Source organism: Paroedura picta, chromosome 11 (assembly GCF_049243985.1).
Source record: "Paroedura picta isolate Pp20150507F chromosome 11, Ppicta_v3.0, whole genome shotgun sequence".
Classification (NCBI taxonomy): Eukaryota; Metazoa; Chordata; class Lepidosauria; order Squamata; family Gekkonidae; genus Paroedura; species Paroedura picta.
The window spans coordinates 46,213,394-46,232,869 of NC_135379.1; the positions used below are offsets into that span (position 1 = coordinate 46,213,394).

General features: G+C 43.6%; 1 protein-coding gene across 1 annotated transcript in view; it reads right to left on the reverse strand.

Moving 5' to 3' along the window:
* ITGA9 (integrin subunit alpha 9) overlaps positions 1 to 19,476 on the reverse strand; it is a 237,380-nt gene that overhangs the window by 101,256 nt on the left and 116,648 nt on the right. Inside the window, exons 16-17 of the mRNA XM_077302684.1 lie at positions 8,431 to 8,580; positions 1,395 to 1,471 (exon numbers count right to left, since the gene is read on the reverse strand). Of these exons, the coding sequence (XP_077158799.1) occupies positions 1,395 to 1,471; positions 8,431 to 8,580 (227 nt within the window). The remainder of the gene's footprint in view (positions 1 to 1,394; positions 1,472 to 8,430; positions 8,581 to 19,476) is intronic.

Here is a 19,476-nt window from a genome sequence, read left to right on the forward strand (position 1 = left end):
CTTTTAATGGGAGTTTTAATGGGGTTTTAAGACACTGTAACCCGCCACGAGCCATTTGGGAGTGGCGGGAAATAAATCGAAATAATAATAATAATAATAATAATAATAATAATAATAATAATAATAATAATAATAATAATAATAATAATAATAATAATAGCTGCAGACAGAACCTGTTGAGACAGGACTGCCCAAAATACCAGGAGCCATACAACCCTCTCCCTCGGAGTCTGTGAACAACAGACTGAGACAGGGGACAATTAACCTCCAATTGGTTTCCTCAATTATGGACCCTCTTGCACTTCCACTGACTTGCATGGACAAAGGGGAAAGGTCTTCAACGAGGCAGGCAAATAGAAATGGCTCTAAGGATATGGGCACTACTTTCAGACACAGGAATTAAAACAAAGAATCTGTTCATGGTTTACAATCAGGTGCAAAGTTGCTCACTACTCCCCTCCCCTTTTAAGACTAATTACTGAGTTACTGACTTGGTCAAAGCCATTAAAGAAACCCCTACCTTGACCCCAAGGAGTGGAATAACATTTGCCACTAGCAGTTCCCTTGAACATGACCTTCAAAAGCAGGGGTGCCAAACTGTGGCTCTCCAGATGTCTATCTGGGGAGCCACAACCCCCCTCCCCCATTCTAAAGCAACTGCTTGGGGGAGGGATCATTTGAATCAGCCTGGGCGCTGGATTGCTAAGACTTCTTCCGCAAAAAAAAATTCTGATCTCAACCACTGTTTCTTGCTGGCACCCATAGGCGTACAGCATGTTTTTCCAAAAGGACAAATAATGGCTTAATTTCAAGTCCAGAAAACAGCACCAGATTATTCACCTTCCTGTGCTAGATAGATAGATAGATCTGAGAGCCAGTTTGGTGTAGTGGTTAGGAGTGCGGACTTCTAATCTGGCATGCCAGGTTCGGTTCTGCGCTCCCCCACATGCAACCAGCTGGGTGACCTTGGGCTCGCCACGGCACTGATAAAATTGTTCTGATCAAGCAGTGATATCAGGGCTTTCTCAACCTCACCCACTTCACAGGGTGTCTGTTGTGGGGAGAGGAAAGGAAAGGAGATTGTAAGCAGCTTTGAGACTCCTTTGGGTAGGGAAAAGCGGCATATAAGAACCAACTCTTCTTCTTCTTCTTCTTCTTCTTCTTCTTCTTCTTCTTCTTCTTCTTCTTCTTCTTCTTCTTCTTCTAGATACATTTATTTCAGTCAACGACCAGTACAAATTACAAAACAGTAAAACACTATATATGATTGATTAAAAGTTCCAAAATACTTCATGTAGTCAATAAATCCGTCCTAAACCTTATACATATTAAGCCAGGCTAAATCTCGTACTCTTTCTTTTGGCAATAACAGTTTCAAAGCTTCACTTACTCACCTGGATAGGAACAGTTTGCCCAGGAGTTTCAAATCTGCTGCACAATCATCTGATTGACAATTCCTCTCAAAGACAGTCTACAATAAATTAAGAAAAAACAGCCCTATTAGGAAGTGGGAAAGAAGATTAGAAATACTCATGCTTCACTTGATGCTAGATTTGTAAGAATCAACAGGTATACCACAAGGAACCTGAAGACAGGTAAATCTTAAATGTTCCCTAAATTTTTTCAGCCAAAAACGTTCAACATTAAGCAATCTGAACATGAACAGTCATAGAGACACTTCTTTGTAACTAGCTGGTTTCTCACGAAGTTGCTACTACTCTCTAGTTGTTGTGCTTACAAACATGATATCAAAAACATGGCATTCTATAACTAGGGGGGTGCATTCAGGTTGGTGAATGTCAGAGGAGAGAATGAGGAAGGCGGAGTCTATTTATTTGTTTGCTTGTTTTTGTTTGGTTTGCATTTATATACTGCCTTCCCTTGCGGCTCAGGGCAGTTTACAGAAAACGTTAGATAGATAACGGGTACAAGTAAGTTTGGGAATGGTGTTGACAATTTTAACAACAATCATAAGATAATGTAGCGTGTTCTGGTAACTGTAGCAACAAATCTTCATGTCAGGAAGAGTCATAGTATGGCATAACATATTTCAGATAATATTCTCCTGCAATCCCATATAGTGTGCTCATCTAAATAAAAGGGATCATAGAATCATAGAGTTGGAAGGGGCCATACAGGCCATCTAGTCCAACCCCCTGATCTACACAGGATCAGCCCTAAGCATCCTAAAGCAGGATGGGGCAACAGATGTGATAACTGACCCCAAACAAATGCCTGCGGAACTGTGGTAGCTCAGACAGGGCCTGGATTTCTTCTGGGAGTTCATTCCACCAGGTGAGGGCCAGGCCAGAGATCATTCTGGTTCTGGTTGAGACCAAACATACTTCCTTAGGGCCAGGGATCACTAGCCGATTGGTATTAGCTGAGCGTAGCACTCTTTGGGGGGTATAGGCGAAGAGATGGTCTCTTAGGTACACTGGATCCAAACCATGTATGGCCTTAAAGGTAATTACCAAAACCTTAAGCTTGAGCCAGGATTCAACTGGTAACCAGTGGATCTGTTGGAGTATGGGCCGGATGTGGGTCCTCCAAAATGTTTTTGTAGGAACCCTGGCCACTGCACTTTAGTTGTGGTTTCTGGATCATGGAAACCGGTAGGCCTGTATAGAGCAAGATGCAGAAAACAAGTCTAGACCTGAGCATCGCATGGATCACTATGGTTAAATATTCCAGGGCCAAGTAGGATGCTAGTAGTATGGCTTGGCACAGGTGTAAGAATGCCAGTTGTACAATTTTTGCAACCTGTGCCTCCATAGAGAGGGACATATCTAGGAACACACCTAGATTTCTGGTGGAGTGAGCCAGGTTGGGCAATCACCCTTCCTTGCTTGGACCCTTCCTGCCCAGGCATAGGATCCTCATCTTTGAAGGATTGAGCTTCATACGACTGCTTCCAACCAAATTCTGGGGGTGAATCTGGGTGGCCATCCATCAGAAGAAGAAGAGTTGGTTCTTATATACTGCTTTTCTCTACCCGAAAGAGGCTCAAAGCGGTTTACAGTCGCCTCCCCATTCCTCTCCCCACAACAGACACCCTGTGGGGTGGGTGAGGCTAAGAGAGCCCTGATATCACTGCCCGGTCAGAACAGTTTTATCAGTGCTGTGGCGAGCCCAAGGTCACCCAGCTGGCTGCATGTGGGGGAGCGCAGAATCGAACCCGGCATGCCAGATTAGAAGTCCGCACTCCTAACCACTACACCAAACTGGCTCTCAAGAGGAAGAGCTGGGTGTCATCTGCACATTGATGGCACCCAAGCCTGAACCTCCGCATCGGCTGGGCAAGAGGGTGCATGAAGATGCCGAATAAGATTGGAGAGAGGACCGCTCCTTGCGGAACTCCACAAGTGAGTGTGCAGCAGCTTGTTTGATTCTCTCCCCTCTGCTCCCCTCTGTCCACAGCCCCATGGAAAAGAGATTAGCCACTGAAGGGCTGTGCCATCCCGGTGTTGGTTAGGTGGTGAGCTAGGAGCTCATGATCGATCGGGTCATGTAATTTTTTTTTTACAAAACGTTGCTTCAACCAGCATTATGATATTGCATGGAGAAGATCTTGAAGAGGAAGTCTCAAAACCCCCAAACTGTTCTGCAAAGGCAGTCCTAACCAAAAAGTATGCCTGTGGACTCAACAAAATGTGTGTGATGTATTCAATTCATAAGGCTCTGTACTTCCTCGATAAAAGAAGCCCTTTCTTGCGTCGGGTGTTTCCAAAGTAAAGAACCAGTTGTTCTTCATGGCACACACCCAAGCTCTGCATTTATGGAGCGTGGCTAATAAAATATATCCCACATAGCCAAATGCAAGCAACAGTTTTCATCTCATTGATGACAAGTAATTAACATTCCTGAATACTTTCCAGGAGTTAGCAGCAGACACTGGCTACCAGAGGACAAAGTAATTGCCAGAGTGTTTCCAGTGACAGCCGTAGCAGGTGAAACAAACGGGGGTGAATAGCTTTCGGAGCTATAAATGTAAAGAAGAATCCTGCTATTGAGTCAAGCAGAAGGGTCGCTCAAGGGGTAGCTAAGAACAGTTGTGAAATTCCGCAGGCTCTCAGCAACACATTTGCTTTCTTATGGATAGGGGCCAATACTGTAAAGTGGGCAGGAGTTGGGCATGGAAATCCAAAGGCTTGCTTGAACATGAAGATGGGTGGATGGAATAAGTTGCAGTCTCTCAGCCTCACAAGTTTATCCTCCAGTCTGATAATAGGAGAAGAGAAGAGTGGGTTCATATGTGCCACTTTTCTCTCCCTGGAGGAGTCTCAAAGCGGCTTACAATCGCCTCCCCTTTCCTCTCCCCACAACAGACACCCTGTGAGGTGGGTGAGGCTGAGAGAGCCCTGAGATTACTACTTGGTCAGAAGAGCTTTATCAGTGCTATGGTGAGCCCAAGGTCACCCAGCTGGTTGCATGTGGGGGAACAGCAGGGAATCAAACGGGGCTCACCAGATTAGAAGTCCGCACTCCTAACCACTACACCAAGCTGGCTCCATAAACCATGAATTGGGTAAGAACTGGAAGCACTGGCAAGTATTATAATCATAAACGCTCAGAACAGAACAATATCCTGGACCTTGGAAGTTTAGGGCTTTTAATACTCAAAACTATTACTAAATAGTTTTATAGTTAGCCCAGGAACACTGAAAATGGGGCAGCTACTCCAAGGCTTCATGCTAAAGGGGCCCTCTGACCACTGTGTAGTTTCCCAGGCAGCTGATGGCTTCTCTTCCACCCCTGAAGTGGTGACTTTGGAGCACGCTTTCTTAATGGGCCAGTAGGGGGTGGGAAGGGGAAAAGCACCAGGTGGGTGTGTACAAAGCTACACTTCGCAACCATATGCTGCATGATTGCACCACTTCTGGAGTTTCTTGAAGCCTGAAGAATGCTTCAGGGGTTTCTCAGAGGTAAAAAGGTTGAGGAACGCTACTTTAGAGGCTGCAGTAGGGAACAGAGGCAGAGGGGCAGACTGTGGGGCTTGGTGGGGCTGTACTATGGAAGCACTATCTCACCTATTAGTAGAGTGCCCACTTGCAAAAACCACTACTCAAATACTTGAAAAAAAATGAAATTGACTAGTGTAGATGAGAACCAAATAATACATAGAATTTTAGATGAAAGGGATCCAGAGATCATCTAAAAAGTGGACAAGTTATTATCCACAATACTGAGGGTAAATCATTCATATCAGAACCCCATACCGCCTCCGCCAGCTGCCAGCCGACGTCTCCGCCCACTGCCGTCACCACCCAACTGCACACGCCGCAGCCAGCAGCTGCACCTGCCACCACCACCTGCCACCCGCCATTGCCGCAGTGGCGGCGTGCAAACTGGCGACCCCGAGGAAAGGGCCAAGCAACCCCAAGGTTGAGAACCACTGCAGTAGAGGGTGCTGAATTGGATGGAGTGTTCAGCAGTAAGGACCATGATCTCATACAACATGATGCTCTTCTCATGCTTTATGGACTGGAAACATCTAGGTCTAGCAGAAACTACAAGGAGTTGTGGCCTGCCTATTCAAGAGTAAAGATTCTTACCCTACTTCTGCATTGTTTTACAACACTTACAAATACCTTAGATAGTTTTCCCAGTCTCAATTAGTTCCAATCCTCACCCTTCCTTTTTTCTACCCCATTCTGGCCCAGTTCAAAGGACAGGCAAATTCAAAGCACAACATAGTCCAATTGTATTCTAATTCTGGGTGGGATCATTTCTAAATTTCCTGGCATGGAAAGTGCCCATTTACTGCCAGCGTTAGGTTCACTCTGACCAACAAATTTCAACTTGTGAAAACAAGCAAGTATAAGTGGGTGGGACTGAATGAATTAGGGATCCCACCCAATGAAAGGGGGAAAATACTTTTAATTCAACAAGGATGGAGGGGCAGGAGACAACATTTCCCGTAATGGAAAGATTCCTATCTTGGCTGTATCAGGAACAGAACAGCTTTCTGGTTACATTGTCGTCATTGAATTATACTCCCTTATATATAACCACAGCCTTCAGATGTTCTGAAGGATAATTAACTGGCTCATGACACGATGCCTCTGAAACACTGAGATCAATGGCTTCCAAATGATATTTGGAGAAGGTCTCTAGACTTAATCCTGCCTTCTCAGCAATCACTTCCATATACAAGAGATCCTACCCTATGCTGTGCATTCTAGTCCTGATTACCACAAGACTTCTCCCAATCATGTGGAGAGATTCCTCACCACCAATCCCGGAAAAGACAGGCAGTGCTGCCAAGGAAGTTCTCCACATGATAAGGGTCTTCTTGACATTACGGCACAGAAGAGGGATCTCACCAAAGGAATTGGCCAATATACGGATAAAGCGACATGTGCATCGCTTCTCAGTGTCCCTTGATTCCACAGCAGACACACTGCTTTCGTGGAGATTCTGTGAGGACTAACTCTTATCCTAAACCATAATGTCTTCTGAATGGACACACAAATATGCCATGTATATACTATCCAACTAAGAATCCGCAAAGCCAAATCAATAACATTTCAGTTTACGAAATCACTGACATTTTAATGAGGAGGGTGGGGGGAACCCACAGGCCAATACTGTGTTCTTCAGAAAATCTTCACAACTGGATGCTTTTTCAAGGGTGACACTCAATTAAGATCCATGTGCTCAAACCAATTACAAGCAGCTATTTTTAACTGCATGGATTTTGGCATACAGATGGGAGCCTATGCTCCCGCTCATGAGGCAAATGGATAGCACAGATTGTTTGAATATTGACTTCAGGATTATTTCTTTACTAGCTTCAAAGCCCGTTCCTAAGAACGGGCGTTGAAAGGGCCCCCTCTCCCGGCCCCCGGGCCAGGCAGCTTAAGGGGGCTTTCGGCCGCAGCTCGCAGCCAGATCAAATGGGGCGGGCGGGGGCTTGGCAGCTCATTAGCAGGGCCAGAACAGAGCTCCTTAGCAGGTAGTCAATAGGCCCAGCCTAGCAGGCTGGAAGGCCCTCATTAATAAGGCCAGCCTAGAAAGCCAAGAGGCCCTCGTTAATAAGCCCTCCACCATGACCCTTGGCCCAGGGCCCTCTCCCCTTACCTACTACTGGCTCCAGGCACTGAGGCATCTGAGAGCAAAGAAGCTAGAGTCCAGGGACGGAGGGCAGGAGCTGCAGGGCAGGGCCAATCAGGACAAAGCTGGCTGCACCCTGATTGGCCCTATTCTAACTTGGACAGCCGGACACATCGTACCCCCTAGGCTATTTCATAAATATATAGAGGAACTACAATGGGTAAGGATAAGCACACAGTACAGTCCATACAAACAAGAGAGTAAAACCAATGAAATGGCACCTCAGAGAATATACTGGAAATATAGAAATTATGAGGGATTTATGTAATTTAATATTCACAGAGAGCCAGTTTGATGTAGGGGTTATGAGTGCGGACTTCTAATCTGGCATGCTGGGTTCGATTCTGCACTCCCCCGCATGCAGCCAGCTGGGTGACCTTGGGCTCGCCACGGCACCGATAAAGCTGTTCCAACCGAGCAGTGATATCAGGGCTCTCTTAGCCTCATCCACCTCACAAGGTGTCTGCTTTGGGGAGAGGAAAGCGACTGTAAGCCACTTTGTGACTCCTTCAGGTAGAGAAAAGCGGCATATAAGAATCAACTCTTATTCTTCTACTTGTCCCATTATACTGTCCTCGGTACCTGTCATGCAAGCTTGTCCTGCGAGCCTCTTCAGCAAAATGAACGGCTGCTCCATGTAGAAGGGAAAAACCTCTTCCGCTGTACAAGCAGTGACAAATTGGACGGACGTGCCTCAGGACTGCATTTACACACCCCAGCCCCATTCACTGTTGGTGCCACTCCCTCTCACCCGCTTCTTCCTCACCATGAGTTCCCCAATGTGAAGAAAATCTTGCCAGGCCCCCTGTGCCCTGACCCCACAACAGCTGTGCTCCTGCTCTCAGCTAAAGCCGAGGCATAGTAGATATGAGGGGGACCCTCAAAAGAGCTAAAAAGGGAAGGGGGATACAAGAGCTTGGCCCTGCCATGTTGAAGCTGGCACTACACTCTGCCTGCCTCCCCCCCACCCCAAGCAGACTGACTATGGGCAAAGATCTCATGCGGAGGCTCTGCCAGCAGCTGGCACATGGTTTCGCCTAAATGTCAGCACAAAGGAAGCTTTCCTTTGCTCTGGCTTAAGTGGGGAAGCCTCAGGAGAACAACAAGTCATGCTCCAAAAGAGGAATCACCCTAAACAAAGCAGGGGCAAGTTGTGTTCCACCTTCAGTGGGGGGGGGGGGGAGGATTCACCAGGTAATGTCATTTACCTCCATGCCCCCAAGGGCTTTCATGCCCATTTCTACACATTAAGCAGGACATTTTTTCCCCTCCAGGTTGTCAGCAGCCCTACGCAAAGCTTAATGAGTTTGTCACCTGGTTTCTCTGAGCCATCTTCTGCCCCTTTCTCCATCGAAGTACAGGCTTGAGTGAAGGCAGTTCCTTCTGCTCCTTGGCTGTGATATGGTCACTGAGGCTATAGGCAGCTTCAAATACAATTGGTGATATGACGTCTTTGACCCGTCTCTGTAAGATTAAATGGAGGAAAGAGATGTATTATAAAGAAGTGAGCAGACTGGGATCTTTTTGGAGGAACTGGAAATCCCTCTGAAGTAATTGACATTATTGCCATCTTTCTCCCTTCAGTCATTCCACTGGCCAGCATGCTTAATTCACATTTCGATCCATTTGTTCTTGATTCGATTATTGAAAAGAAACCTAGAATTCAGTAACTCCCAAATGGAGCACTTGGAAACTCCAGTGTGTTGCAAGCTCCTGTTTGTCCCAAGTACCCAATTGCAGAAAAAGACACCTGCAACATCACTGCATAATTAATTGCTCTGGCCTTGCCTTCTTCCAATCAGACACCCCTGTAGTCCTGCTGCCTCTATGCATTGGCTACTTCTATTTGTTTGTTTGACTTGTACGCTGCCCCTCTCCAGAGGTCTAGGGGCGGCTCACATCAATCGGATTAAATAAACATACAAATGTAGAATTCAAACACATTAAAACCAGCACTAAACATCTGTCTCCAGTGCCCCTAGCCTGGCAATTAAACCATGGCCAGGCATAAAGCGGACGATGGAGGGGGGTCCAGTTGTTCTGCTGGGGGCCCCCCTCCTGGACGTGTCACAGCTCTAGCCTTGCGTTCTTCCATCCAGGAGGCATACTGGTAACTCATGCAGACACTCCCGAGCCTAAGTGTTGTGCTTGAGTTCCTTATTATTATTAGACACTAAAAGTGAACTTTTGTAATAATTAATATTATTTCATTTTTACAGTCTGCCCTTCCCGGGTGGCTGATGCAGCAGCAAAGCATGCCTACACTTTTCACTCAGAAAAGGCTGTTAACAGTTTGCAAAACACAAGTCACAAATTGTAAAAGGAGAATGCTATTGATGCTTTAACAGTCTGTCCCGGGGGTGGGGTGGGGGTGAGATTAGTCAACTACCGTAGGGTCTAAGGGAAATATTCTGCAATTCTCCAGAGTTTATTACTGACTTCAGAATTGCCACTTGATTCTTTAGACCAGGGATAGTCAACCTGTGGTCCTCCAGATGTTCATGGACTACAATTCCCATGAGCCCCTGCCAGCAAATGCTGGCAGGGGCTCATGGGAATTGTAGTCCATGAACATCTGGAGGACCACAGGTTGACTACCGCTGCTTTAGACAGTTCCCTCCCATGCTGTTAAAATCAGCGGGAGCACATTTTTTGCAGGGTGTCATAGTCTCCTTTGAAGAAAGCTGTAGCAAGAAGAAGCCCGATTAATCCCATGTGCAGACGGCTCCAGAGAAGTAGATTTCACAGTACCGCTTGTCTTTAATTAAAACTTTTTAAACGCAAATTGCAGCCAGCCATTCATTACTGCCACGTGTTCTGCTTTTCCAACATCCTCGCAGATTACCAAACAAAAAAACCCATCCAAAAAGCCACCACCGTTTATAGAAGACCTGCTGATTTAATGACACAATAGGAAGGCATTCCTCTCATCAACTAATGCAATGAAAACAGTGTTTAGCTCTGAGATGGAAGATGAGTATTCTTGATCTCAGTCTCTTTGGGGAGGCTTCTTTCAGCTAAATTTCTAGCTTCTTTGGTCATCTCCACCTGCACAAGTTGCATTTTACTTCTTGCTTGCCAAGAGTTGCTAAATTGTTACATTTAGGTCTTGGCCACCACGAGCTAAAATAGCCAATAAACCAAAATGCCTCCCTCCATTCATCCTCAGAGAATCCCCACCACTAAACTTCAAAGGGGGAGGCGGGAAATCACATAACGCCCCTAAGTGGATTGAGAGATGGATTGACCAGTTGGGAGTGACAGGTAGGAAACGGAGTTTATTGTGTACACGCCCACTTGGAACTACTCCCCCTCCTATCCCCTCCAGGCCTATCACTGGCCATTTTGGGCAGAGATCAGCATGACCATATAAGGTCACAGCACCCGTTAATTAGCAAATTTTTAAAAATATATTAAAAATTAATTAATTACCACCCATTTGGGAAACCCTTCCAGGATTGTCAAGAAACCTTATGGTTTCACGAAACCCTGGTTGAGAAAGCCTGCCCTAAAGAAACTGAGATCTTTGCTATAATCATGGAAAATTCCTAGGACATCACCGAGAACTGATGTCACATCCTCCCCAAACTCTGCTCTCCCCAGGCACCACACTCTAAGCCTTCCCTTACGAATAACTCAGAAACACAAATAATGCTGCAATGCGGTCCAAAGCCATAAATGATGTACGTGGACGTTACACCTATAAATTGTGGAACTGGGAACCAGCTTCAAACACAATATGTAGCATATGATTCTGATGTCACAGAAGTGTCAACTCAACTGTAGGGCAACAGTATAAACCAGTTGATTCCCCCCCTCCCCCATTTTGATTGTTAGCAGACACAGACAGGTGCTCCTGACACGGCAGAAAAGTAATGCAGATTTGCAACAGACTTTCTCCACACGGGAGAGGCAAGTTTTGAACACAACCTAACAGTGCAATCCAAAATACAGTTGCATCCTTCTAAGCTCATCAACTTGAATTGACTTTGAAAGGTTTAACTCTGTTTAAAATGGCACTGCAAGCCTGACATCCTGGCCCCATCCATGTAGCTCAAATATGGAAGTTCATTGACCATTTTATTTTTTCTCTTGGACAGATTCTGTAACACAACCAGAAAAGATTAACCATGTAATCCTAAATAACATTAGATTGTTCATCTAGGTCAACTGAAGTCCACATGATCGAAGGGCATAACTCTGCTTAGGACCGCCCTATGAATCAGCCACTGTGCCTAATCACTCTTTCACAGCTTCCAAAGAAAAGAGCCCAGGTTGGGATGCCAAATAATTCTGTTCTGAATTGTCAGCCACAGACCAAGGTATAAATATAAGTTAGAGTAGTTGACCTGCCTTGCGGACATGGCATGCTCGTTACTTTGATGTTTAAAACAAGGCAACCATTTCCAGCCGGTCTAAGATTAGAGGTCCTTTACATTCTACCCTTTATTAAATCCCCAAAATATAACTGATAATTAACAAGACCCACTGAAACTAGCATAAATTGACTTCTAAATTGCCCATTATAAATGGGCTTTTGCACATATAGGTGAACTATCTGTATAAAGCCAGATTGGTGTTGTGGTTAAGAACAGCAGTTTCTAATCTGGAGAACCAGGTTTGATTCCCCACTCCTCCTCCACATGCAGCCAGCAGGGTGATCTTCGGCCACAATTCCCTTAGAGCTTTTTCAGCCTCACTTATCTCACAGGGCATCCGCTGTGGGGAGAGGGAGCCACTTTGATACGACTTTGGTTAGTAAAAAGCAGGGAACAAAAACCAGCTCTTCTTCTTTTATAGAATAACTAGGGGCACAGCCCACTGTATCCAGGAATACAACGGGTGCTAGAGCTTGGTGGTGGGAAGAGGAAGGGAGGGAGTTGTCCAAGTCTGTAAGGGCATAGGGTTAAATATGCGTGTTGTGTGGTAGTGTGGTGACAAATGAGGGCATGGGTGTGGAGAAATGGGTGTCAAGAACCTGTGGTTTGGAATGTTAGTTGAGTGTGGGAGAGCATTGACCTTTAGGAATTGTGGCAGAGTGGTTACAGATGAGCTTTCCAGAGCCATGTCCTCAGATATGTGAAGGGAAAATCAGACTGGAGACTCTTCTTCAAATCATCTTCCCTTCCTCTCCCCATAGCAGACTCCCAATGAGGGAGGTGGGGTAGAGGGCCTCATTTGGAAGATGGCACCCTAAAAGGAGGTCTCTCTGTGCACAGCAGTCTTGATCTTAGGTTTATGCACACCTAAGTAGTGTGGAATTCCAGAACATGAACCTATACCAGTCTGGCAACCTTACCTCCTCTCTTTAATGTTTTCTTGACCTGAAATAGGTCAGGGGGTGCTAGGTGGCTGCGGGGGCCTTACACACTTTTGAGGCTTCAAGGAAGCTTCCAGACTTCAAGGAATATGTTCAGGGGCAGCCAACCTCCAGGTGGCGCCTAGAGATCTCCTGGAATTGCTGCTCATCTCCAGACTATAAAGATAAGCTCTCCAGACAAAAATAACTGCTTTGGAGGGGTGACTGTGTAGCATTGTATACGACTGAGGTTTAGACAAGCCAGCCTTGACATCTTCTTGGCCCACCACAACACCACCACTCGTAATATCTCATCAAATAACAATTGAATGGGGGGGCAGAAATCACTGCCTTGGAGAGAAATAAGGGGTCAAAGAATAAAAAAGGGATTGCAAGAGAAGAAAGGGAGCCTCCTTGTCTGTAAGGAGGAAACAGCTTCTCCCAACCTACACACCCTAAATTCAAAAACACCACTCTCAGTCTTCCTCTTTATACACCATTCCTCTTATTTCAATCTTCTATTCTCTCAGTACTACTCCTCTCTTCCCTGTTCTCTGATATTATGTTGTCTCCATTTTCACCTCACTCCATTTCCTCAATTCCGTCTTTATTTCCCCCACATTCTGCCGAAACACATTCTCACTCCACCCCTTCCCCCCTAGCCAGCTTGATGTAGTGGTTAGGAGCATGGACTTCTAATCTGACGAGCTGGGTTTGATTCCCTGCTCCTCTCCTACATACAGCCAGCTGGGTGACCTTGGGCTCGCCACAGCACTGATAAAGCTGTTCTGACCAGCAGTAATATCAGGGCATTCTCAGCCTTACCTACCTCACAAGGTATCTGCTGTGGAGAGAGGAAAGGGAAGAGGATTGTAAACCGCTTTGAGATTCTTGGTAGAGACAAACAGCATATAAGTACCAACTCTTCTTCTTCTTCTTCTAGTAACTTTATTCTGTCTGTTCTCTCTAGGTACACAGGTACTATGCGAATTGGTTTAATTATCTAAAATCGTAGGTACTGTGTTTTGGGGAGAAAGGAAAGGGGAAGTCGGGCTTTCTACACAAAGGTTTCTCAAGACTTATCCAAACAAGTCTCCAAAAGCCTGTAGTAGTATACACACTGATGTTGTCTCTCCAGCTCCTCTATTTTCTTCTTGTACTCCTTTTTTCTCCTTGTGATCTTTCCGTTGCCCATTCATTCATTCATTCATTCATTCATTCTATTTATATATCACCCTCCCCTGAGGCTCAGGGTGGTTTATATGGAACTGAAGAAAAAACAGTACAAAAACATGATAAACTGAACAATAGTGAAACAGTCATAACAGGAGAACAATAACATAATGGAACAAACATGGTGAGAACATCCAATTTTAACTGTAACATAATGACAGCCCCATAGGACGGACATATCAGTGGTGGTTTTCATGGGTGGGTGGCTCAGGGGCCAATGGGAAGTGAATGAATTCAGGTCGACTTCAACCAGAAGCCTGGTAGAAAAGCTCCCTACGTAACCTTTTACTTCTTACATAACACCACCAAGCTCTATAAATAGTGCTTCTGCACTATGAATAAAACTAATTCTATTTACATAATCTGTCTGAAGTGGCACCAAATTTGGTGATGGTACATTAGCATTTGGCCCATCACAAAAGCATGGCCAAGTTTATAAGGCATAATACGTTAAATGAAGCAATAGACAAAGTCCTCTCCCGTCCCACCACATCCCTGTCTCTGGTATTCTAGAGAAACCAGACATGTTAGAATAATTCATTTAACAAGCTGTCCCCTTCCAAGTTTTATATTGGATGCATGGCTTCCAGCCTGAACTTCAATCAGCCTTTTGCCATCTGAAATCATGAAACAACCACAACCCAAAGGTGTTTGGATTGCAATAAGACACACTATAAAAAGGAAAGGGCAGTGATAGTTACATTATTGTTTTTTTCTTGGGTTATGGTTGTGGTTGATTTATTAAACCATCTTAATAGGAAAGGAAAATATTTTCTAAACGAAACTTGCCCCCATGACTACAAAATATAAGTATTGTTTCCCCCCCTGGTTTATGGGTATTCAAGCATCACAGATAATACCTTAGCCTCATTCGGTTTGAATAAAGATTTGTAAAATGCAAGACCAGTGGTGTTAACAGCAGATGTATCATAGAATCTCCCCTCCTTCGCATTAAGGGAACTCTTCAAAGGGACATACTAGGGCCTTATCATTGCCCTGCCTGAATAGAATCGCACTTAGAAAACACTGGTCCTTTGTAGTTTCATCATGCATTGTAGGAGATTAGTTTTTGTTTAAGATTAATGACTCCCATCTTTCATTACGATTAATTGGGGGGGTTCTTAATAATCTTCAAGGAACTCCCACTGCCCGGAGAAGAGCAGGTTGAGAGGGGACATGATTGCTGTCTTTAAGTTTTTGAAAGGTTTTCACTTAGAGGAGGGCAGGGAAAGGTTCCTGTTGGCAAATGAGGATAGGACCCGCAGTCAAGGGTTTAAACTACATGAAGAATGATATTGGCTAGATAAGGGGGGAGGGGGAATTTCACAATCAAGAGTATTTCAGCAGTAGAATCGACTGCCTAAGGAGGTGGTGAGCTTCCCCTCACTGGCAGTCTTCAAGCAACAGCTGAACAGATTATTTATCCTGGATGCCTTAGGCTGATCCTGCTTTGAGCAGGGGGTCAGATTAGATGTATGGCCGCTTCCAAATCTGTGATTCTATGAGTCTATATTCCTTAAAACACAGCTGAAAAATCATTATCCCAACATCTCAATGAGCAAGAGGTAATAATAAAACAAGAAATAAAAGGCAAATGTGGACTGTGGTCTTATTCCCATTTTGGACATTTGTTAAAGACAAGGATTGTATTGCTTTGAACTAGGCATAAGCATTAGGTTCACCTAAACAAACAAACAAAAGAAGTATATCTAAACCAAAAACATATTAGATAATAATCTGTTTCATTACCTGTATAACTGACCCGAATGTAAGCCGAATATCTATTTATTTTTGCTTTATTCAGGCAGTCAGCTATAACAATCAGCTGCCCATTTTGCTTCCCCCACACATTTCCAAGCAGAAGGGGGAAAAGGGATCACTGAAATTGCTGCCAGCCATTTAAACTTAACAGCTTGATAGGTTTAATCATCAGCTTTTAAATTTTATATGGCCAGCAGCCATTTAAACCCTCCCTTTTGCTTTCTACCCCCACTTCCAAAGGGAGGGAAGCAAACGGAAGAATAGTCATGAAAGATGGGGGTCATTAATCTTTTTAAAAAGTAATCTTCTACTACAATGCATACCAAATGGAGATTATATAATATCTAATGAATGGCTAAAATATAATTCCAGATTTATCAAGTTTATCACCTGATAGGAAGCTCATTATTTATTGTATGGTCATTGCTAACAAAGAGATATGAAGGACACTGCAAACAATGAGTCCTTGGCAATTACTATAATCTACAAACATGAGCAATTTTAGATTTCAGAACCAACCATAGATGAAACTCCAAAAAGAACTGGCAAGCAAAAGAGAGAATCTGTCACACAGGGAAGCAACTAAAACCGCTCAACCTGTAAAGATGGTATTCCATAAAAAAGAATTCACATATCTAGTTTAATACACAGTTTTTGTTTTGCCCTTGGACTGCGATTTCAGCACATTTATTTGCAAGTAAACGTATTAAACCTAATAACATTTACTTCAGAGCAGATCTACATAGGATCAACCTGTGTGGATGATATATTTTGCAGGTGTAGGTGAACAATTCCAGTGTAGAAAGGTGCTGCTTTATTTATGGTCTAGACTACTCAAATAAAACTTATGGCAGAGGAAAAACCTGAAGTGGACACCTTGGAACTATCCATTCAGCTCATATCTAACAGCAATAAAGATCTCTTTTATTAACATTTTCAATACAGGATACAATATTGGTTTCCTTTTACTATACAGACTTATATAGAGAATATTAAATCTCCTAGGCTAAAAATTCAGGAAGACCTCAAGCACATATGAAGACTAATGTCTTACTCAGCCAGAAAAACACTATATTATATTTTATTAGAGAAAAGCCGATCTCGAAAGAAGAGTCACAATAAAATAAAATGCTAGAAAAACCAGGGGTTTATCACTTGTTTGCTATTTCATAGTGTATTTTAATCATCTTTAGTTATAAAAGCGAGATTCAAATAAGTCAAAATACACAAGGGATTTCTAGTGTAAAGACAAAAATGTAGACTGGCGAAGTGACAAGACATTGTGTTAATATAGGGGTGACTGTAAATTCACATTGCAAATTAAAGCACATAATATTCCCGCCCAACAAACATGGTAGATGGAGGACTAACATGGAATTTCCATTTGCGATTCTTTACATGCATCCCAGAAAGGCAGTGCTATACATATTAGGGTCATGAGCCCCCAGTAAGGAATTGCACACCTCCAGCTGAAGTTTCCCACTGCCCCTCAACATTTTAAAAATAGCCATCAGCCAATGGGATACTGTCACTTCTGGGAAAACCATTTGCTAGAGAGGGATGAGGTTTCTCCAGATATATTATACCATTGGGCAATTCCCCATGTCCCCACACCTGCTATCTTCTACTGGTTACAATGTTGTATCTGACAACCCTAACATACATACTCCCAGATAACTCCGTAGCCTTGTGCATGACCAGAGTAACCAATTAACATTTCTCACCAATGCTGTTCTAGGAGATAGATCTTAGCCAGTGACAAGGTCAAAGTCAACTGATGTTGCCATTGCTGAATGGCCATGCTGACGGTAGGCAACTCTAATGCAACAAGGGCAGGAGTAGTTCAAGTTGAGGGCAATTACTTTTTTTCTCGTTGATTTATCTGCTGCTAGATGTTGAAATTATTTCAACTACGCTGTTTAATGGTTAGTCTTATTACTGAATTTATTATTTTTATGGCATCCACTGATGGGGGGGGGGAAACAGCAGGATTCACGTTTTTCTTTTATCCATTTCTTTATGCAATTGTTTGTAGTGCCAGATACACGTCTCAAATCAATGCAAAGCACAAAGAAGAGGCTATCCTAAGGATTAAAAAGCAGAATTCAAAAGGTATTTCTCAAATTGAGCATATTTATAAAATCCTCTTAGTTTCCCTATGATCCACATGCAACAGAAACTTGATATCATCGTGTTTTGGTCCATGAGCATGTTTGTCCTTTTGCCTCCGAAGAAAGCGAAACAACTGGTCATGGACTGCTGCATTGTCCTTTGTATGATGACAGACACATATTTATCCGAAGAATTCCAAGAGGATCAGAGGAATTATGTTGGGGGTGTCAGTTTCCAGATGGGATCTGGAGATCCCCTGGACTTACAGTAAGTTCTGTTCCAGACCAAAGAAATCAGTTCCCCTGAAGAAAACAGATGTTTAGGATGGAGGACTCAATGGCATTACACCCTGCTGAAGTCCCTGTCCTCCCCAGGCACCATCCCCAAATCTCTAGGAATCTGGCACCCCTATTCCCTCATCCCTAGCTGATGTCCAGAGGAAACCTGGCCATCCTAAATGGTTTACCTCCTTTCTGTTAGCTGGCCTTAAGCCTGGAATTTCAGGTACAGTTGCAAGATTCTATACTGCGGACACAGTAAATTTTATTGTGCATATTTTCTAAATATTTTTATTGTACTCTCTCTCTCTCTCTCTCTCTCTCTCTCTCTCTCTCTCTCTCTCTCTCTCTCTCTCTCTGTCTCTCTCTCACACACACACACACACACACACACACACACATATCTGTTTTGTTGATCTTTGACCATAATTATTGTCAAATCAAATCAGCCACTTCAATGAAAATGAATAGCTAAAGGTTTATAAATGTTTTAAACAAACAAACATAAGCAACGCAAATAAAGGCCACAATACTAAGGATAATAAAATACAATTCAACATGTATTTCTCAAATTACACGTATTTACTAAGTCCTCTTACTTTCATGGCAGTCCCCATGCACTAGGACTGATTTCTAATTATCTTAATGAGCACACTCATTTCTCTAAAAACAATTTCAAGACATTCTTGGCTATGGCTGATCACTCTGGTGAGGGTGTGAGGGGAGCCTTTAAAGTAAATCTATCAGAGACCTAAAGAAAATGCATGTGTTTAACCGTATGCTTTCTCCATTTCCTGATTAGACTAACTAAATAAGTAATGGGCATGTGGATTTCAGCTTAAATCCCAACACAAATCAGGAAAATGCACATTCTCTAAGTCTCTGGCTTTCCAGTTTATTTATTTCAACTTCTGCTGATGGTCTGGTCTGATTAAATGAAACCCTTCCCTTTCTTCTAACAAACACTCACTATACAGTACGATTTAAAAGTGTTTTTAAAAGCACGCACGACCCATCACTGTGAGATCAGACTAAAAGGCAACTATTTCCTAAATAATATTTAGATAATAAAGAAACCATCAAACAGCAGATAAAATTTAATGTGTTTGTTTGTTTGTTTTCAACATTTATATACCGCCCTCACCAAATGGTCAGGGCAGTTTACACAGAACTTAATACAAGGAACATCCATCCATATAAATAACAATCTTAACCATAACCTGGCTCTGCAGATGTTGTTGGTTATGCCTGATCTCAACCAAATGCCTGGTGGAAGAGCTCCCTTTTGCAGGCTCTGCAGAACTGTTTTATCTCTGTCAGGGCCCTGATCTCCTCTGGGAGCTCGTTCCACCAGGTGGGGGCCAGGACAGAGAAGGCTGTGGCTCTGGTTGAGGCCAGGCGGGCTTCTTTAGGGCTAGGGATCATTAACCGGTTGGTGGTGGCAGAGCGTAGAGCTCTTTGGAGGGCATAGGCAGGGAGACAGTCCCTCAGGTACACTGGGCCCTGTTCGCGTATGGCCTTTATGTATGCCTTTATGTAGACACATTAAATCGTGCACACATCCCAAAGTTCAGGAATTTTCTTGCTTTCAGTTTAGGCTTCCTATATAGTAGCAAATTTGGAAACATAATGAAATTCCTGTATTTATTCACAAAAGCATCAAAACAATCCACATTC